This window comes from Pseudophryne corroboree, assembly GCF_028390025.1.
Source record: "Pseudophryne corroboree isolate aPseCor3 chromosome 3 unlocalized genomic scaffold, aPseCor3.hap2 SUPER_3_unloc_20, whole genome shotgun sequence".
NCBI classification, from domain to species: Eukaryota; Metazoa; Chordata; class Amphibia; order Anura; family Myobatrachidae; genus Pseudophryne; species Pseudophryne corroboree.
In genome coordinates this window covers 507,587-529,639 of record NW_026967509.1, presented here as the reverse complement: position 1 = coordinate 529,639, position 22,053 = coordinate 507,587, and the positions used below count along the sequence as shown (strand labels likewise).

At 49.0% G+C, this 22,053-nt stretch overlaps 1 protein-coding gene across 1 annotated transcript in view; it reads right to left on the bottom strand.

The window, feature by feature from the left end:
* Positions 1-22,053, bottom strand: part of LOC134983663 (zinc finger protein 850-like) — a 155,907-nt gene that overhangs the window by 118,858 nt on the left and 14,996 nt on the right. Inside the window, exons 2-6 of the mRNA XM_063949329.1 lie at positions 17,179-17,367; positions 16,382-16,460; positions 16,166-16,263; positions 15,482-16,025; positions 1,117-2,938 (exon numbers count right to left, since the gene is read on the bottom strand). Of these exons, the coding sequence (XP_063805399.1) occupies positions 1,117-2,938; positions 15,482-16,025; positions 16,166-16,263; positions 16,382-16,415 (2,498 nt within the window). The 5' untranslated portion in view covers positions 16,416-16,460; positions 17,179-17,367. The remainder of the gene's footprint in view (positions 1-1,116; positions 2,939-15,481; positions 16,026-16,165; positions 16,264-16,381; positions 16,461-17,178; positions 17,368-22,053) is intronic.

The following is a 22,053-nucleotide window of genomic DNA, read 5'->3' as shown; positions in this document are numbered from 1 at the left end:
GCCCATCACAGGGCAAGGCCACCCAGCATGCTGACCGCCGCCTCCCCCCTGATGAAGCAGAAAATGCGATTGCCTCACAATTTCTGCTTCATCGTAGAAGTTAGTGAAGCCTCCTGCTGCAGCTCAGTTGCGCCCGCAGGAGGCCCGACGCATTCTTCTCGAATACAGCGGCTGCATGTCACAAAGCCACCATGATGATGTCCGTTTGTCCACCTTTGCCCTCTGTTCGCGCTACACTGCCCCCGCACCGATTCGCACCTCTCTGGAAATGGAGCATTGCCCACCAACCCTCGTGACCGCCTCTGCCTGACAGGCAATCACATTTTCTGTGGCCCCTCCGCAGAAAATGCGGGCGCATGCACAGGATGGGTGCAGTGGATGCGCCCGCAACTTTTTCAGAATAATTCCATTTGGATCACACACTGCGATCCAACCTGAATTAGGCCCAGTCACCATCTTACAGGCAGCCGGTGCAGGGACCAGAGAATGGGTGTTATGTGGCAGGAACGGGCTAGTTAGGTAACAGCCTGGCTGCTGCATTCTGTACAAGCTACAACTGGTGCAATTCTTCTGCTGGGAGACCCAGGTAGATGACATTGCAGTAGTCTATATGAGATGATACAAGTGCATGTACGACATCAGGTAGATCTTCTGAGCGGATTAAGTGCTGGAGTCTGGCTATGGTCCACATATGAGGATCTGATTCTGGCTGATACCGGATGTCTAATGGTGTCACTCCACCATCCAGGACACTAATATTCTGCACATGACCAGCATTTTGTAATTCTGAACCCCCAAGCATAAGTCTGGCTGGTAGCAAAGCTGAGCTGTAGCCCTGCCCTTTGTTGGTGAGCTTCTATCATAAGGACCTGTTTCACCAGGACTGAGTCACAGCGAACTGGCATCACCCACACCTGGAGCTCAGCTAGACATTTAGGATTGGTACTGGGTTCTCAGTACCCAGAGCAAAAGACAGGTCATCTGCATAGCAGTGGTAGATGAGGGCATGACACCTGATTATTTCACACTGTGGTAACATGTGTATTGCAAAAAGTATAGGAGAGATGATAAGAACCTTGAAGAACACATGGCAATGATAAGTATACTCCAGAAGATTAAAATGGCTTCTCACCTGTGTGTCTTCTCTGGTGTGTAACAAGTTGTGATTTCTGTGTAAAACATTTCCCACACTCAGAACATTGAAATGGCTTCTCACCTGTGTGATTTCTGTGATGTATAACAAGAGCTGATTTGTGTGCAAAACCTTTCCCACACTCAGAGCATGGAAATGGATTCTCACCTGTGTGACTTTGCTGATGTCTAACAAGATGTGATTTCTGTGTAAAACATTTCCCACACTCAGAGCAAAAAAATGGCTTCTCACCTGTGTGACTTCTGTGATGTATAACAAGATCTGATTTGTGTGCAAAACATTTCTCACACTCAGAACATGGAAATGGCTTCTCACCTGTGTGACTTCTCTGATGTTTAACAAGTTGTGATTTCCGTGTAAAACATTTCCCACACTCAGTGCAAGAAATTGGATTCTCACCCGTGTGACTTCTGTTATGACTAACAAGACCTGATTTGTGTGCAAAACATTTCCCACACTCAGGACATGGAAATGGCCTCTCACCTGTGTGACTTCGCTGATGTCTAACAAGTTCTGATTTCTGGGCAAAACATTTCCCACACTCAGAGCAAGAAAATGGCTTCTCACCTGTGTGACTTCGCTGATGTCTAACAAGGTCTGATTTCCGGGCAAAACATTTCCCACACTCAGAGCAAGAAAATGCCTTCTCACCTGTGTGACTTTTGTTATGACTAACCAGATCTGATTTGTGTGTAAAACATTTCCCACACTTATGACATGGAAATGGCTTCTCAGCTGTGTGACTTCTGTTATGACTAACAAGATCTGATTTGTGTGCAAAACATTTCCCACACTCAAGACATGGAAATGGTTTCTCACCTGTGTGACTTCTCTGATGTGCAACAAGAACTGATTTCTGTACAAAACATTTTCCACAGTCAGAACATGGAAATGGCCTCTCACCTGTGTGAATTCTTTGATGTCTAGCAAGTTGTGATTTCTGTGCAAAATATTTCCCACACTCAGAACATGGAAATGGTGATGTACCTGTGTGACTTCTCTTATGTGCATCAAGAGTTGATTTGTATGTAAAACATTTCCCACACTCAGAACAGGAATATGGTTTCTCACCTGTATGTATTCTCTTATGTATTACAAGAAGTGATTTGTATGTAAAACATTTCCCACACTCAGAACATGGAAATGGAGTCTCACCTGTGTGACTTCGCTGATGTTTAACAAGTTGGGATTTCCGGGTGAAACATTTCCCGCACTCAGAACATGGAAATGGCTTTTCACCAGTGTGATTTCGCTGATGTGTAACAAGATGTGATTTCAGTGTAAAACATTTCCCACACTCAGAACATGGTAATAGGTTCTCACCTGTGTGACGTCTCTGATGTGTAACAAGATGTGATTTCTCTGTAAAACATTTCCCACACTCAGAACATGGAAATGGCTTCTGACCTTTGTGTCTGCACTGATGTGAAACAAGTTGTGATTTGCAGGTAAAACATTTCCCACAGTCAGAACATATCAGTGGCCTCTCACCTGCCTTAGCTGCCTGATGGGTAATAAGCTTTGTGTTCTGTGTAAAACATGTGGTATCTATAGAACAGGGAAACTCTGTATTTACTGTCAGAGCTGTAACAGATGCACCAATATCAGAGTGATCAGGAGAACATTTCCCAGGATCAGAGGGACCAGCTGATAGAGCTGGATGTATAATTGAGGTAATGGGGTTATCTCCTGGAGAATCCTGTCTACTGTCATAATCTTTTATTTCACAATCCGGGGATAACATTAGATGTCCTTCTGAGATATTCCTGCTTGTGTGTCCACCTGCTGGAAATAAAATACATTATGGAAATGTGACATTTTCTGTAACAATATTAATCTTGTAAACAATAGGAGAAAATTACATTCTGGGACACTTAATAGTAAATGTGTGTATTAAAACACAACATTTAATGAAGGCTTTATAATAATGTCTCCTAACGTTACTCCTGGAAGCATTGGTAAGGTAGCATTCCTTTATGTGTGTGCTCATACGCTGGTAAACCTGTACATGTGTTACTCACCCTTATATAAGGTATATTGCTACAGCAGAGTAGGTGTGGAACAAGGTATTTTACATGCAATACACCATATAATACACTGCAATCATCATCTGCTAGGTTATAATCCATTGTTACACCCCCATCATCAGTGTCTTACTGTACCTCTACTCTCAATAGTAATAAGGATGATGTGTGTACAGTAAGTATGATACAGAGAATTACATATCATTATCTATACAGCTGCCGCCATACTTCTGCTTCTCATACGTGTGCTACTGGCAGCAGTGAACATCTGAGTGAGAGTGCAGGGAAGACAGCAGAGTCTGATGAGAAAGAGATTGGATCTGCCTTTGCAGGGATGTACCACACCTGTCACCCCTGTTATTATATAAAATAATAAATAAGAGGGGCGTGGACTATCCAGACGTGCTTTCTGGAGCTCTCCTCACTAAGTGGTTTCTTATCTACCCTACCTAATAGCTCTCAGCCGCCGCTGGGACCAAGACCCAATCTATCAAGTCCCCCACTCCTCCTGCCCTAAAGCCGCTCACTCGGCTCAGTCTGGGCATCGTTCACTGCTGCAGCCTAGTGACGCAGCTGAAGCCACGGGCTGTATTCTGGGGCTACGTGTGCCCAGTCTTTCCTGCACGCTCCGGAGACCTGACTTGGAGGCGCTTTTGCCTCAGGTGGGAGCACTTGCTCTTCTGCTACTGCTGGGGACAGAACGGGCTGCGCACAGTCACCGGAGCCCGGCAGTGTATTGGAAAGTGAGGTGATGATCAAGCACTCTTGCTCTTTCTCCAAATTCCACTAGCCGATCTGCTAAGATATCCGTGTCGAACCCCCTACCCCGGAGACGTTGGACCTCTGACCCTGCTAGGTATGAAACATAGCTGCTGCTAGGAGAGAGGGTGGGGCTTGTGGGGCTCACTGGTTCTGTACGAATGTCTACTGGTAGGCCACCATCTTCAATGCCAACGCCCTTAGCACTCTACCTCCGCCCAGAGGGACATCTCCAAGCTCACAAGTGCCGCCCTCATGATGCTTCTGGATGCGTTGAAAGGGATATCCACACCCTTCTCCTGATACACGATCTACAGATCGTCCTTAGACATTCCGCTGAAATCCACCATCTTGTGCTTTCTCCTGCGCTGCAGTTACTCCTATATTAACTTGGCTTCTCCAATCAGGTGACCGAAAAGCCACCTAGGATTATCCCACCGCTATGCTAGCAATTTCTGTGACCGGATGGTTCTCTATGAAAGCCCTCGCCCTGCATCGCGTCCCGCCCCAGTCACAGAATGGATGTTTAGGTCACAGAGGATCTGGCCAATTAGGGGATTCCCACTTACTGTCAGTAACCGCCTACTACTGACACCACCCACTGCGCAGTGGGCGGGTAATACACTGTTACCACTAGACTCCTTGTTGCCAGGGAGTCTGGAACCATGGTACTGCTCTGTATGCATCGACACGCTAACCACACCTGTGTGGTGTTGACGAATCACTAGTGGCTGGTCTAGGACTCTGCACGGTAGCTGGCGGGAGGCGGAGCTTGGAGACGCTGAGTGCACCCTGGACAGCCAGAAAACAGAACTATGTTCGGCATAGCTCTGCAGATCACAAGATGAAGCGGTCGTCTTGAGGCAGATGTTTATTCACCCAGTCTTAAAAAAGACTTCCCTATTGCTAGGGGCAACAAGAATACAGCAAGATGTTTACAGCAGAGTGAAAATTGTATAATACCTCTGGATGCTCATAGGCCTCCTCTTTTTATCTTACTCTAATATACATACCACAGGGGGTAAGTCCACCATGCTATTCTCAACCATTGTTTATCCATGTGATGTGCATGCCTTGGCCACATGCACAGCTACCATTGTTCTCTATGGACGGTGGGGAGTAGTCACTCTCCTTTGACCGTCCCATCCTGGAGGGTTAGTATCCGCCCTGGTGACGCTCAGTCTAGGCTGGGGGAAGTTTTCCCATCTAAACTACTTCCAGGAATCTGCCCAGGTACCCAGCTCACCATCTCCAGCCTAAAATTGGGCTCCAGAGATGGGCAGCCTAGATCCCCGGTCAGGGTTTCCTGCCCACCGAGGGTGATCGCTATGGAGCTCCAGAAAACCACTCAGCTTGTTTTAAAGCTGAGCTGCTCCTCTTTCTCCCCATGATACTTCCATGTGGGAGGCTAGAGAGGAAAGCATTCCATTTTGGGGGGAAAGTACTGGGGGAATCCAACAGCCTACACCAGGCATGTCCAAACTGCTGCCCTCCAGCTGCTGTGAAACTACATATCCCAGAATGCCCTGACAGTTTTGCTGTCAAAGAATTCTAAAGCTGTGTCAGGGCATGCTGGGATGTGTAGTTTCTCAACAGCTGGAGGGCAGCAGTTTGGACATGCCTGGCCTACACATTTATGGATTCCCCCCTCCTGGAACACACAACCAAGTGCATTTCACTTTAAATACAATTCAAATACACTATACACATTGTTGCTTAAATATACACTGAGCCTGTGCCCTACACAGGCTCCACATACCCAGTCACTGCAGTGCCTCACCATACTAACTATATATATATATATATATATATATATATATATATATATATAGCGCATCACATGTCCATCCCGCAGCAAAGTCACTAGTATAGACAGGACCAGCACACTGTAGTCTAGTCAAAATTCAGTATTTACTCCATATGTGTGAATAAAGATACGTGGCTCAGCATATACTCATCGTTAGCAAGCACAGGGAAACACAATAGACCTCCCGAACAGCCGTTTTCGGACTTAATCCATCATCAGGGGAACAGTCATCAAAAGTGCCATAGTGCCTTGTGCAAAAAATGCCTGTATAAAGTGCCAAAACCAAGCTCACTTGTGTGCTCTATTTAAGCACACCTACTGGTGCTTACCTGCCGCACCTGTGATCTCCACCACCGCCCCCCCTCCCCCCGATGATCGTATCCACCACCCTGCCTGTCTGGTTCCCCCGCCGTTGGAACGCAGTGGTGCAATGTGAATTGGTACTATGATGTGGCCACGCCCCTTCTCCACAAAGCGATGCCCCTACATTTTTGATGGGCGCACACTGACTTTGCTTTACAATATGGGAGGGGGAGCACCAACTCACTTTCTGCCAAAATATCTAGTTCCATCTCTGGTGCAGTGTCCGGTATAGCTACACAGCCCAGCAGCACTGTCACCCCCTCCCTCCCCCTTGCAGCACTGTCACCCCCACCCTCTCCCTTGCAGCACTGTCACCCCCCCCTCCCTCCCCCTTGCAGCACTTTTGTAGTGTCCAAATCAAGTCTGAGTTTTTATATTTAAATCATTAATAAGAACCTTAATTCCGATGGAACCCAGAAAAGGACAGGTAGGACACCAATTTTGAAAAAAGTGAGGGGTCCCTGGGACCCACTTTTTTTTGGGATCATCGCGATCACTCGCTGGAGTGCTGAGGTGCCGGGAGCATAGCTCCCAGACCCCAGCTACTACCTGCCGCATAGGGAGCATGGGCAACAGTATACCGACAATAACAAAGTTTAAAATAAGAATTTACTTACCGATAATTCTATTTCTCGGAGTCCGTAGTGGATGCTGGGGTTCCTGAAAGGACCATGGGGAATAGCGGCTCCGCAGGAGACAGGGCACAAAAAAGTAAAGCTTTACTAGGTCAGGTGGTGTGCACTGGCTCCTCCCCCTATGACCCTCCTCCAGACTCCAGTTAGGTACTGTGCCCGGACGAGCATACACAATAAGGGAGGCATTTTGAATCCCGGGTAAGACTCATACCAGCCACACCAATCACACCGTACAACTTGTGATCTAAACCCAGTTAACAGTATGACAACAGAAAGGGCCTCTTAAAGATGGCTCCTTAACAATAACCCGAATTAGTTAACAATAACTATGTACAAGTATTGCAGATAATCCGCACTTGGGATGGGCGCCCAGCATCCACTACGGACTCCGAGAAATAGAATTATCGGTAAGTAAATTCTTATTTTCTCTATCGTCCTAAGTGGATGCTGGGGTTCCTGAAAGGACCATGGGGATTATACCAAAGCTCCCAAACGGGCGGGAGAGTGCGGATGACTCTGCAGCACCGAATGAGAGAACTCCAGGTCCTCCTTTGCCAGGGTATCAAATTTGTAAAATTTTACAAACGTGTTCTCCCCCGACCACGTAGCTGCTCGGCAGAGTTGTAATGCCGAGACCCCTCGGGCAGCCGCCCAAGATGAGCCCACCTTCCTTGTGGAGTGGGCTTTTACAGTTTTAGGCTGTGGCAGGCCTGCCACAGAATGTGCAAGTTGAATTGTGTTACAAATCCAACGAGCAATCGACTGCTTAGAAGCAGGTGCGCCCAACTTGTTGGGTGCATACAATATAAACAGCGAGTCAGATTTTCTGACTCCAGCCGTCCTTGCAATGTATATTTTTAAGGCTCTGACAACGTCCAACAACTTGGAGTCCTCCAAGTCGCTAGTGGCCGCAGGCACCACAATAGGTTGGTTCAGATGAAATGCTGATACCACTTTAGGGAGAAAATGCGGACGAGTCCGCAGTTCTGCCCTATCCGAATGGAAGATTAGATAAGGACTTTTATAAGATAAAGCCGCCAATTCAGATACTCTCCTGGCAGAGGCCAGGGCTAGTAACATAGTCACTTTCAATGTGAGATATTTCAAATCCACCTTTTTCAATGGTTCAAACCAATGGGATTTGAGGAAATCTAAAACTACATTTAGATCCCACGGTGCCACCGGAGGCACCACAGGAGGCTGTATATGCAGTACTCCCTTGACAAAAGTCTGGACCTCAGGGACAGAGGCCAATTCTTTTTGGAAGAATATTGACAGGGCCGAAATTTGAACCTTAATGGATCCCAATTTGAGACCCATAGATAATCCTGATTGCAGGAAATGTAGGAAACGACCCAGTTGGAATTCCTCCGTCGGAACCCTCCGATCCTCGCACCACGCTACATATTTTCGCCAAATGCGGTGATAATGTTTCACGGTGACTTCCTTCCGTGCCTTAATCAAGGTAGGAATGACTTCTTCTGGAATGCCTTTCCCTTTTAGGATCTGGCGTTCAACCGCCATGCCGTCAAACGCAGCCGCGGTAAGTCTTGAAAAAGACAGGGACCCTGCTGTAGCAGGTCCCTTCTCAGAGGTAGAGGCCACGGTTCGTCCGTGAGCATCTCTTGAAGTTCCGGATACCAAGTCCTTCTCGGCCAATCCGGAACCACTAGTATTGTTCTTACTCTTCTTTGCCGTATGATCTTCAATACCTTTGGTATGAGCGGCAGAGGAGGAAACACATACACTGACTGGTACACCCAAGGAGTTACCAGTGCGTCCACAGCTATTGCCTGTGGATCTCTTGACCTGGCGCAATAATTGTCCAGTTTCTTGTTGAGGCGAGACGCCATCATGTCTACAATTGGTCTTTCCCAACGGTCTATTAACATGTTGAAGACTTCTGGATGTAGACCCCACTCTCCCGGATGAAGATCGTGTCTGCTGAGGAAGTCTGCTTCCCAGTTGTCCACGCCCGGGATGAACACTGCTGACAGTGCTATCACGTGATTCTCCGCCCAGCGAAGAATCTTGGCAGCTTCTGCCATTGCACTCCTGCTTCTTGTGCCGCCCTGCCTGTTTACATGGGCGACCGCCGTGATGTTGTCCGACTGAATCAACACCGGCTTTCCTTGCAGGAGAAGTTCCGCCTGGCTTAGAGCATTGTAGATTGCTCTTAGTTCCAGAATGTTTATGTGAAGAGACTTTTCCAGACTCGTCCATACTCCCTGGAAGTTTCTTCCTTGTGTGACTGCTCCCCAGCCTCTCAGGCTGGCGTCCGTGGTCACCAGGATCCAATCCTGAATGCCGAATCTGCGGCCTTCTAATAGGTGAGCCTTCTGCAACCACCACAGAAGTGACACCCTTGTCTTTGGTGACAGGGTTATTCGCAGGTGCATCTGCAGATGCGACCCTGACCATTTGTCCAACAGATCCCTTTGGAATATTCTTGCATGGAATCTGCCGAATGGAATTGCTTCGTAAGAAGCCACCATTTTTCCCAGGACTCTTGTGCATTGATGTACTGACACTTTTCCTGGTTTTAGGAGGTTCCTGACCAGATCGGATAACTCCTTGGCTTTTTCCTCTGGAAGGAAAACCTTTTTCTGAACCGTGTCCAGAATCATTCCTAGGAACAGCAGACGAGTTGTCGGGATTAAATGGGATTTTGGAATATTCAGAATCCACCCGTGTTGTCTTAGCACCTCTTGAGATAGTGCTAAAGCTGTCTCCAGCTGTTCTCTGGACCTTGCCCTTATTAGGAGATCGTCCAAGTATGGGATAACTAATACGCCTTTTCTTCGAAGAAGAATCATCATCTCGGCCATTACCTTGGTAAAGACCCGAGGCGCCGTGGACAATCCGAACGGCAGCGTCTGAAACTGATAGTGACAGTTTTGAACAATGAACCTGAGGTACCCCTGGTGTGCGGGGTAAATCGGAACGTGTAGATACGCATCCTTGATGTCCAAGGATACCATAAAGTCCCCTTCTTCCAGGTTCGCTATCACTGCTCTGAGTGACTCCATCTTGAACTTGAACTTTTTTATGTAGAGGTTCAAGGACTTCAGATTTAGAATAGGCCTTACCGAGCCATCCGGCTTCGGTACCACAAATAGAGTGGAATAATACCCCTTTCCTTGTTGTAATAGGGGTACTTTGACTATCACCTGCTGAGCGTACAGCTTGTGAATGGCTTCCAACACCCTCTCCCTTTCGGAAGAGACGGTTGGTAAGGCAGACTTCAGGAAACGATGAGGAGGATCCGTCTCTAATTCCAACCTGTACCCCTGAGATATTATCTGCAGGATCCAGGGGTCTACCTGCGAGTGAGCCCACTGCGCGCTGTAATTTTTGAGACGGCCCCCCACTGTCCCCGAGTCCGCTTGAGAGGCCCCAGCGTCATGCTGAGGTTTTTGCAGGAGCCGGGGAGGGCTTCTGTTCCTGGGAAGGAGCTGCCTGTTGGTGTCTCTTCCCTCTTCCTCTGCCTCGTGGCAGGTACGACAAGCCCTTTGCTCTCTTATTTTTGTAGGAGCGAAAAGGCTGCGGTTGAAAGGTCGGTGCCTTTCTCTGTTGGGGAGTGACTTGAGGTAAAAAAGTGGATTTCCCGGCAGTAGCCGTGGCCACCAAGTCTGATAGACCAACTCCAAATAACTCCTCCCCTTTATACGGCAAAACCTCCATGTGACGTTTTGAATCCGCATCGCCTGTCCACTGTCGTGTCCATAAGGCTCTTCTGGCTGAAATGGACATAGCACTCACCCGAGATGCCAGTGTGCAAATATCCCTCTGTGCATCACGCATATAGATAAATGCATCCTTTATTTGTTCTAACGACAGTAAAACATTGTCCCTATCTAGGGTATCAATATTTTCAATCAGGGATTCTGACCAAACTACTCCAGCACTGCACATCCAGGCAGTTGCTATAGCTGGTCGTAGTATAACACCTGCCTGTGTGTATATATTCTTTTGAATAACTTCCATCTTTCTATCTGATGGATCCTTAAGTGCGGCCGTCTCAGGAGAGGGTAACGCCACTTGTTTGGATAAGCGTGTGAGCGCCTTGTCCACCTTAGGGGGTGTTTCCCAGCGCGCCCTAACCTCTGGCGGGAAAGGGTATAATGCCAATAACTTTTTTGAAATTATCAACTTTTTATCAGGAGCAACCCACGCTTCATCACACACGTCATTTAATTCTTCTGATTCAGGAAAAACTGTTTGTAGTTTTTTCACACCATACATAATACCCTGTTTTACGGTATCTGTAGTATCAGCTAAATGTAACGTCTCCTTCATTGCCAAAATCATATAACGTGTGGCCCTACTGGAAAATACGTTTGAATTTCTACCGTCGTCACTGGAATCAGTGCCCGTGTCTGGGTCTGTGTCGACCGACTGAGGCAAAGGGCGTTTTACAGCCCCTGACGGTGTTTGAGGCGCCTGGACAGGCATTAATTGATTGTCCGGCCGCCTCATGTCCTCAACTGACTGTTTAAGGGAAGATAAACCATCACGTAATTCCACAAATAAAGGCATCCATTCTGGTGTCGACCCCCTGGGGGGTGACATCTGCATATTTGGCAATTGCTCCGCCTCCACACCAATATCGTCCTCATACATGTCGACACCACGTACCGACACACACCGCAAACTCACAGGGAATGCTCTAATGAAGACAGGACCCACTAGCCCTTTTGGGGAGACAGAGGGAGAGTCTGCCAGCACACACCACAAAGCGCTACATATACAAGGGATATCCTTATATTAAGTGCTCCCTTATAGCTGCTTTAATATATATATATATAGCCATTAATGTGCCCCCCCTCTCTGTTTTACCCTGTTTCTGTAGTGCAGTGCAGGGGAGAGACCTGGGAGCCGTTCTGACCAGCGGAGCTGTGACAGAAAATGGCGCCGTGTGCTGAGGAGATAGGCCCCGCCCCTTTTTCGGCGGGTTCTTCTCCCGCTATTTTTCCAGTCAGGCAGGGGTTAAATATCTCCATATAGCCCCTATGGGCTATATGTGAGGTATTTTTAGCCTTGTATAAGGTTTATATTTGCCTCTCAGAGCGCCCCCCCCCAGCGCTCTGCACCCTCAGTGACTGCCCAGTGAAGTGTGCTGAGAGGAAAATGGCGCACAGCTGCAGTGCTGTGCGCTACCTTATGAAGACTGAGGAGTCTTCAGCCGCCGGTTTCCGGACCTCTTCACGCTTCAGCATCTGCAAGGGGGTCGGCGGCGCGGCTCCGGGACCGGACTCCACGGCTGGGCCTGTGTTCGATCCCTCTGGAGCTAATGGTGTCCAGTAGCCAAGCAGCAAATCCACTCTGCATGCAGGTGAGTTTACTACTTTCCCCCTAAGTCCCACGTTGCAGTGATCCTGTTGCCAGCAGGACTCACTGTAAAGAAAAAAACCTAAACTAAACTTTCTCTAAGCAGCTCTTTAGGAGAGCCACCTAGATTGCACCCTTCTCGTTCGGGCACAAAATCTAACTGGAGTCTGGAGGAGGGTCATAGGGGGAGGAGCCAGTGCACACCACCTGACCTAGTAAAGCTTTACTTTTTTGTGCCCTGTCTCCTGCGGAGCCGCTATTCCCCATGGTCCTTTCAGGAACCCCAGCATCCACTTAGGACGATAGAGAAAATAAACTGAAGAAAAAATCCTCTGGAGCTCCAGAGTGGCATCCTCTCCTGAGGGCACATTTTACTAAACTGGCTTATATATTATAGATATATTAATATATCTATTAGCACACGCCGGTCTATATGGTTTATATATAGACCGGCGTGTGCTAATAGAGACACTCAGGGCATGTAATACCATAGGCTGAGGTACTGCTAGCACACAGTATGGCTACTGGTGACAGTGACATGATGTGAGGAGGAGAGCAGGAGTATAATAGGGGCTGATGGCTCCTGATGTATGAGATATACCAGAGAGTGTGGGGAGGAGACTGGTCAGATCTCTGGGCTGGTAACACACAGTGACATGATGTGAGGGGGAGAGCAGGAGTATAATAGGGGCTGATGGCTCCTGCTGTATGAGATATACCAGAGAGAGTGTGGGGAGGAGACTGGTCAGATCTCTGGGCTGGTAACACACAGTGACATGATGTGAAGGGGAGAGCAGGAGTATAATAGGGGCTGATGGCTCCTGATGTATGAGATACACCAGAGAGTGTGGGGAGGAGACTGGTCAGATATCTGGGCTGGTAACACACAGTAACATGATGTGAAGGGGAGAGCAGGAGTATAATAGGGGCTGATGGCTCCTGATGTATGAGATACACCAGAGAGTGTGGGGAGGAGACTGGTCAGATCTCTGGGCTGGTAACACACAGTGACATGATGTGAAGGGGAGAGCAGGAGTATAATAGGGGCTGATGGCTCCTGATGTATGAGATACACCAGAGAGTGTGGGGAGGAGACTGGTCAGATCTCTGGGCTGGTAACACACAGTGACATGATGTGAGGGGGAGAGCAGGAGTATAATAGGGGCTGATGGCTCCTGATGTATGAGATACCACAGAGAGTGTGGGGAGGAGACTGGTCAGATCTCTGGGCTGGAAACTGTGACATGATGTGAGGGGTAGAGCAGGAGTATAATTGGTGCTTGCTGCCGGAGGCCCTGGTGGCCACATGGTTAATAGCAGCCGTGGCACTGAAGGGGTTAACCCTTAAGTGTCCGGCGCCATTTACAGGACAATAGGCGCTTGGTGACACTTTTAAAATGCACTGACGTTAGGCACCAGGTATTGAAATGTAAAAAAATTATCATCTATGGCACACTGCTGCGGCCCGGATCCTCTCCAGTGGCAGCGAAGTGGTAAACCCCCGGCGCGTACACACACCAGCGCCAGAGGAGAGAGTGCTGCAAGGCGCCGCAGCTGGGAGACCAGGACCTCCGGCTCCCGGTGTATGCGCCGGAGAAAGGAGCCACAGATGACCAGATTGCGCCACAGATGGGGGACCAGGCTAGCCGGCTCCCTGCGCGGCGGGAGGAGACAGGTGCTGAGGTCCAGGAGCTGGGCTCCCTGCGCCTAAACATTGCACAGGGACAGGGCCGCGGCGGCCAGGACGAGTGTCATGGGCTGCCGGGCTCCAGGAGGGAGCAGACACTGACGCCATGGGTGCGCCACTCACAGGGGACCGGGCTAGCCGGCTCCCTAGCGGCGGGGGGCACAGAGCGATATGCACTGAGGTATGGGAGCTACAGAGGCACAGAGCCGCCGGGCTATCAGATAGGGGGGTGCGCCGCAGCCTCAGATTTGGGGGCTGCGGCGAGGCAACAGATTTTGGGCACACTGGGTGGTGGTGGGGGGCAGCAGCGGGGCAGGTAACAGTTAGCCCCTGCTACAGCCAGCCCCCCACTCAGTGCACACTGCCGACCCCTGGGGAGAGGCCTAGCAGTCAGGCTGCAGAGCTAGGGCAGCTGAGCGCTGGGCACAGTACAAACAAACCTAATAATGTATTGAAATGTATTTAATATATATAGTATGGTGAGGCACTGCAGTGCCTGGGTATGTGGAGCCTGTGCAGGGCACTGGCTCAGTGTATATATAGGCAACAGTGTGTATAGTGTATTTGAATTGTATTTTAAGTGAAATGCACTTACTTGGTTGTGTATCCCAGGAGGGGGGGGAATCCATTACTGGGCAGGCTGATGGATTCCTCCAGACCTTTTCCCCAAAAACGTAATCCCTTCCTCTCTAGCCTCCCACATAAAAGTATCATGGGGTGAGAGGAAAAGCTCAGCTTCCCAACAAGCAGAGTGGTTTTCTTGAGCTCCATAGAGATCACCCTCGGTGAACAGAAAACCCTGACAGAGGATCTAGTCTGCCCATCTCTGGAGCCTGAATTCAGGAAGCAGCTGGTGAGCTAGGTCCCGGGCAGATTCCTGGAAGTAAGTTTCAGCAGGAAAACTTAACCCCAGCACAGACTGATCATCACCAGGGTGGATCCCAACCCTCCAGGATGGGACGGTCAAAGAAGAGTGACCACTCCCCACTGTCCATAGAGGACAATGTAAGCTGTGCATGTGGCCAAGGTTTGCACAGCTCATGAGTAAATAGTGATTGGTTACCCCCTGTGGTACTGTGTGGAACATGGACATAAAAAGGAGGCCTGCAAGCCTCCAGAGTGCGTTATACCACTTGCGTTCTGCTGTAAACATCTGCAGTATTGCAGAGTCTTTTTTAAGACTATTTTGGGCAAATAAACATCTTCTGCCTCAAGATGACCGCTTCATCTTGCGACCTGCAGGGCTAGGCGAAACCTAGCTCAGTTTTCCGGCTGTCCAGGGTACACTCAGTGTCCCCAAACTCCGCCTTCCGCCAGCTACCACGCAGAGGTCTAGACAAGCAACAAGTGGGGAATAGTCAGCACCACACAGGTGTGGTAAGACAATGTGTCGACGCATACAGAGCAGAACCGTGGTTCCAGGCACCACGGCAGGGTAGGAGTCTGGTGGTGGTATCATAGTCGGTAACATGCGATTACTGACGGTAAGTGGGAATCCCTTATCTGGCCAGGTACTGTGTCACCTAAACATCCATTCTGTGACTGGAGGCGGGACTCGAGGTGGTGATGGCCCTCTTACGGAACCGTCAGGTCACAGTGCTGATGGCTCCTGACTCCCCCACTGGAAAAATACACATTCATTAGTTTGTACTGACAGAGGAGGGTGTAGGATAAGAGATTGCTGTAGTCACTGAGTAAGGAGAATAAGTGTTTATTACTCACCTGTGCTGATAGCTGTAGGGATCTCCTCCTCCTTACACTGCTGATCACCCCTCACATACGCCTCTTCTTCTCCCTCTATATCTTCTGCCTTTATATCAGTCACATACGTCTCTTCTTCTCCCTCTACATCTTCTGCCTTCATATCAGTCACATACGTCTCTTCTTCTCCCTCTATATCTTCTGCCTTTATATCAGTCACATACGTCTCTTCTTCTCCCTCTATATCTTCTGCCTTTATATCAGTCACATACGTCTCTTCTTCTCCCTCTTTATCTTCTGCCTTTATATCAGTCACATACGTCTCTTCTTCTCCCTCTATATCTTCTGCCTTTATATCAGTCACATACGTCTCTTCTTCTCCCTCTATATCTTCTGCCTTTATATCAGTCACATACGTCTCTTCTTCTCCCTCTGTATCTTCTGTCTTTATATCGGTCACATACGTCTCTTCTTCTCCCTGTATATCTTCTGTCTTTATATCGGTCACATACGTCTCTTCTTCTCCGTCTATATCTTCTGTTTTAATAACAGACAGACGTTCTACCTAAAAACACAAGCATTTGCACAGTCATACTTAACTGAGGTGAAACAGTATAATATCAGTGTATAAGACACACAGCTTCTCTACAGACCATATAGCGACAGTCACTTTGGTATATTGGGGAGACCCTAAATCCCACCTACCTGATCCTCCTGTGGGATCCTGTGATTCTCCTCTGTACAATCCTGGGAATACAGAGGACGGGGACATCTCTCTGGGGTATCTCTGTTACTGGGCCCATCTGTAGGAGACACACAGTGACTGAGTACAGTGTATATATGTGATTATCAGGTGATGTGTGTATATAGGGGCCCCCATACCTGCTCTACCCTGTACAATACATGACAGTCTTCTCTTACCCAGTGATGTGAGGGGCCGGTGATTCTCCATCATCACATCTTTGTACAGACCCCTGTGTTCCTCTATATACTCCCCCTCCTGCATGGAGACATAGACAGTGACATCCTGACACCTTATAGGAACCTGACACACACAGTGATACAGTCATCACCCAGACACGTCCCCCGGTGTTACTGTATAATGTCCCATTCCCAGCAGTCACCCCTCCAGTCATCACCCAGACACATCCCCTGGTGTTACTGTATAATGCCCCATTCCCAGCAGTCACCTCTCCAGTCATCACCCAGACACATCCCCCGGTGTTGCTGTATAATGCCCCATTCCCAGCAGTCACCTCTCCAGTCATCACCCAGACACATCCCCCGGTGTTACTGTATAATGTCCCATTCCCAGCAGTCATCTCTCCAGTCATCACCCAGACACGTCCCCCGGTGTTACTGTATAATGTCCCATTCCCGGCAGTCACCTCTCCAGTCATCACAGGTACACGTCCCCTGGTGTTACTGTATAATGTCCCATTCCCAGCAGTCACCTCTCCAGTCATCACCCAGACACATCCCCCAGTGTTACTGTATAATGTCCCATTCCCAGCAGTCACCTCTCCAGTCATCACCCAGACACATCCCCTGGTGTTACTGTATAATGTCCCATTCCCAGCAGTCACCTCTCCAGTCATCACCCAGACACATCCCCTGGTGTTACTGTATAATGTCCCATTCCCAGCAGTCACCTCTCCAGTCATCACCCAGACACATCCCCTGGTGTTACTGTATAATATCCCATTCCCAGCAGTCACCTCTCCAGTCAGCAGCTGAATGATCTTGTAGGGAGTTCCAGGATCTTCTGGTCAATGTGTCTCATGTGTCAGTGAGTGAGGTGGAGGCACAGTGATGGGGCTCTGGGTCCTGCGCAGTCCTCCTGACACACGGGGATGGCTGCTCGATGTCTCACACTCACCGGATGTCTTCTTCACTACTGTGTAACCCTGCGAAAATAAGAATTTACTTACCGATAATTCTATTTCTCGTAGTCCGTAGTGAATGCTGGGAACTCCGTAAGGACCATGGCGAATAGCGGCTCCGCAGGAGACTAGGCACAAAAGCAAAGCTATAGGACTACCTGGTGTGCACTGGCTACTCCCGCTATGACCCTCCTCCAAGCCTCAGTTAGGATACTGTGCCCGGACGAGCGTACACAATAAGGAAGGATTCTGAATCCCGGGTAAGACTCATACCAGCCACACCAATCACACCATATAACTTGTGATATGAACCCAGTTAACAGCATGATAACAGAGGAGCCTCTGGATAGATGGCTCACTACAACAATAACCCGAATTGTTAACAATAACTATGTACAAGTATTGCAGATAATCCGCATTTGGGATGGGCGCCCAGCATCCACTACGGACTACGAGAAATAGAATTATCAGTAAGTAAATTCTTATTTTCTCTGACGTCCTAGTGGATGCTGGGAACTCCGTAAGGACCATGGGGATTATACCAAAGCTCCCAAACGGGCGGGAGTGTGCGGATGACTCTGCAGCACCGAATGAGAGAACTCCAGGTCCTCCTCAGCCAGAGTATCAAATTTGTAAAATTTTACAAAGGTATTTGACCCTGACCAAGTAGCAGCTCGGCAAAGTTGTAATGCCGAGACCCCTCAGGCAGCCGCCCAGGATGAGCCCACCTTCCTTGTGGAGTGGGCATTCACAGATTTTGGCTGTGGCAGGCCTGCCACAGAATGCGCAAGCTGAATTGTATTACAGATCCAGCGAGCAATGGTCTGCTTAGAAGCAGGAGCACCCAGTTTATTGGGTGCGTACAGGATAAACAGCGAGTCAGATTTCCTGACTCCAGCTGTCCTGGAAACATATTTTCAGGGCCCTGACAACGTCTAGCAACTTGGAGTCCTCCAAGTCCCTAGTAGCCGCAGGCACCACAATAGGCTGGTTCAGGTGAAACGCTGACACCACCTTAGGGAGAAACTGAGGACGAGTCCTCAATTCCGCCCTGTCCGAATGGAAAATCAGATAAGGGCTTTTACAGGATAAAGCCGCCAATTCTGACACGCGCCTGGCCGAAGCCAAGGCCAACAGCATGACCACTTTCCACGTGAGATATTTTAAATCCACAGATTTAAGTGGTTCAAACCAATGTGATTTTAGGAACCCCAAAACTACATTGAGATCCCAAGGTGCCACTGGAGGCACAAAAGGAGGCTGTATATGCAGCACCCCCCCTTGACAAACGTCTGAACTTCAGGAACTGAAGCCAGTTCTTTCTGGAAGAAAATCGACAGGGCCGAAATCTGAACCTTAATGGATCCCAATTTGAGGCCCATAGACATTCCTGATTGCAGGAAATGCAGGAATCGACCCAGTTGAAATTCCTCCGTCGGGGCCTTACTGGCCTCGCACCACGCAACATATTTTCGCCAAATGCGGTTATAATGCTGTGCGGTTACATCCTTTCTTGCTTTTATCAAAGTAGGGATGACTTCTTCTGGAAAGCCTTTTTCCTTCAGGATTCGGCGTTCAACCGCCATGCCGTCAAACGCAGCCGCTGTAAGTCTTGGAACAGACAGGGTCCCTGCTGAAGCAGGTCCCTTCTTAGAGATAGAGGCCACGGGTCCTCCGTGAGCATCTCTTGAAGTTCCGGGTACCAAGTCCTTCTTGGCCAATCCGGAGCCACGAGTACAGTTCTTACTCCTCTCTGTCTTATAATTCTCAGTACCTTGGGTATGAGAGGCAGAGGAGGGAACACATACACAGACTGGTACACCCACGGTGTTACCAGAGCGTCCACAGCTATTGCCTGAGGGTCCCTTGACCTGGCGCAATACATGTCCAGTTTTTTGTTGAGGCGTGACGCCATCATGTCCACCTTTGGTTTTTCCCAACGGTTTACAATCGTGTGGAAGATTTCTGGGTGAAGTCCCCACTCTCCCGGGTGGAGGTCGTGCCTGCTGAAGAAGTCTGCTTCCCAGTTGTCCACTCCCGGAATGAACACTGCTGACAGTGCTATTACATGATTTTCCGCCCAGCGAAGAATCCTTGCAGCTTCTGCCATTGCCCTCCTGCTTCTTGTGCCGCCCTGTCTGTTGACGTGGGCGACTGCCGTGATGTTGTCCGACTGGATCAGCACCGGCTGACCCTGAAGCAGAGGTCTTGCTTGATTTAGAGCATTGTAAATGGCCCTTAACTCCAGGATATGTGAAGAAATGTCTCCAGGCTTGACCACAAGCCCTGGAAATTTCTTCCCTGTGTGACTCCTCCCCAGCATCTCAGGCTGGCATCTGTGGTAACCAGGACCCAGTCCTGAATGCCGAATCTGCGGCCCTCTAAAAGATGAGCACTCTGCAACCACCACAGGAGAGACACCCTTGTCCTTGGGGACAGGGTTATCCGCTGATGGATCTGAAGATGCGATCCGGACCATTTGTCCAGCAGATCCCACTGGAATGTTCTTGCGTGGAATCTGCCGAATGGGATTGCTTCATAGTAAGCCACCATTTTTCCCAGGACCCTTGTGCATTGATGCACTGAGACTTGGCCTGGTTTTAGGAGGTTTCTGACTAGCTCGGATAACTCCCTGGCTTTCTCCTCCGGGAGAAACACCTTTTTCTGGACTGTGTCCAGGATCATCCCTAGGAATAGAAGACGTGTCGTCAGAATCAGCTGAGATTTTGGGATATTGAGAATCCACCCGTGCTGCCGCAGCACTACTTGAGATAGTGCTACTCCGACTACCAACTGTTCCCTGGATCTTGCCCTTATCAGGAGATCGTCCAAGTAAGGGATAATTAAAACTCCTTTTCTTTGAAGAAGTATCATCATTTCGGCCATTACCTTGGTAAAGACATGGGGTGCCGTGGACAATCCAAACGGCAGCGTCTGAAACAGATAGTGGCAGTTCTGTACCACAAGCCTGAGGTACCCTTGGTGAGAAGGGTAAATTGGGACATGGAGGTAAGCATCCTTGATGTCCAGAGACACCATAGAATCCCCTTCTTCGAGGTTCGCGATCACTGCTCTGAGTGACTCCATCTTGAACCTCTGTATGTAAGTGTTCAAGGATTTCAGATTTAAAATAGGTCTCACCGAGCCATCCGGCTTCGGTACCACAAATAGCGTGGAATAATACCCCTTTCCCTGTTGTAGGAGGGGTACCTTGATTATCACCTGCTGAGAGTACAGCTTATGAATGGCTTCCAATACCGCCTCCCTGTCGGAGGGAGACGTCGGTAAAGCAGACTTTAGGAAACGACGAGGGGGGGGGGGGCGTCTCGAATTCCAATTTGTACCCCTGAGATTCCACCTGAAGGATCCAGGAGTCCACTTGTGAGTGAGCCCACTGCGCGTTGAAATTCTTGAGACGGGCCCCCACCGTGCCTGAGTCCGCTTGTAAAGCCCCAGTGTCATGCTGAGGACTTGGCAGAAGCGGGAGAGGGCTTCTGTTCCTGGGAACTGGCTGTTTGCTGCAGCCTTTTTCCTCTCCCTCTGCCACGGGGCAGAAATGAGGATCCTTTTGCCCTCTTTCCCTTATGGGGCCGAAAGGACTGCGCCTGATAATATGGCGTCTTCTTATGTTGAGAGGCAACCTGGGGTAAAAAGGTGGATTTTCCAGCCGTTGCCGTGGCCACCAGGTCTGATAGACCGACCCCAAATAACTCCTCCCCTTTATAAGGCAATACTTCCATATGCCTTTTGGAATCCGCATCACCTGACCACTGTCGCGTCCATAACCCCCGTCTGGCAGAAATGGACAGCGCACTTACTCTTGATGCCAGTCGGCAAATATCCCTCTGTGCATCACGCATATATAAAAATGCATCTTTTAAATGCTCTATAGTCAGTAATATACTGTCCCTATCTAGGGTATCAATATTTTCAGTCAGGGAATCCGACCAAGCTACCCCAGCACTGCACATCCAGGCTGAGGCGATTGCTGGTCGCAGTATAACACCCGTGTGAGTGTATATACATTTTAGGATATTCTCCTGCTTTCTGTCAGCAGGTTCCATAAGGCGGCCGTATCAGGAGAGGGTAGAGCCACCTGTTTAGACAAGCGTGTGAGCGCTTTATCCACCCTAGGGGGTGTTTCCCAACGTACCCTATCCTCTGGCGGGAAGGTGTATGATGCCAATAACCTTTTAGGAATTATCAGTTTTTTTATTGGGGGAAACCCACGCTTCATCACACACCTCATTTAATTCCTCAGATGCAGGAAAAACTACAGGTAGTTTTTTCTCACCAAACATAATACCCTTTTTAGTGGTACTATCAGAAATGTTTAAAACATTTTTCATTGCCTCAATCATGTAACGTGTGGCCCTACTGGAAGTTACATTTGTCTCTTCATCGTCGACACTGGAGTCAGTATCCGTGTAGGCGTCTGTATCTGCCATCTGAGGTAACGGGCGTTTTAGAGCCCCTGATGGCCTTTGAGACGCCTGGACAGGCACAAGCTGAGTAGCCGGCTGTCTCATGTCGTCAACTGTCTTTTGTAAAGAACTGACACTGTCACGTAATTCCTTCCAGCATCTCATCCACTCAGGTGTCGACTCCCTAGGGGGTGACATCACCATTACAGGCAATTGCTCCACCTCCAAATCATTTTCCTCCTCATACATGTCGACACAATCGTACCGACACACAGCACACACACAG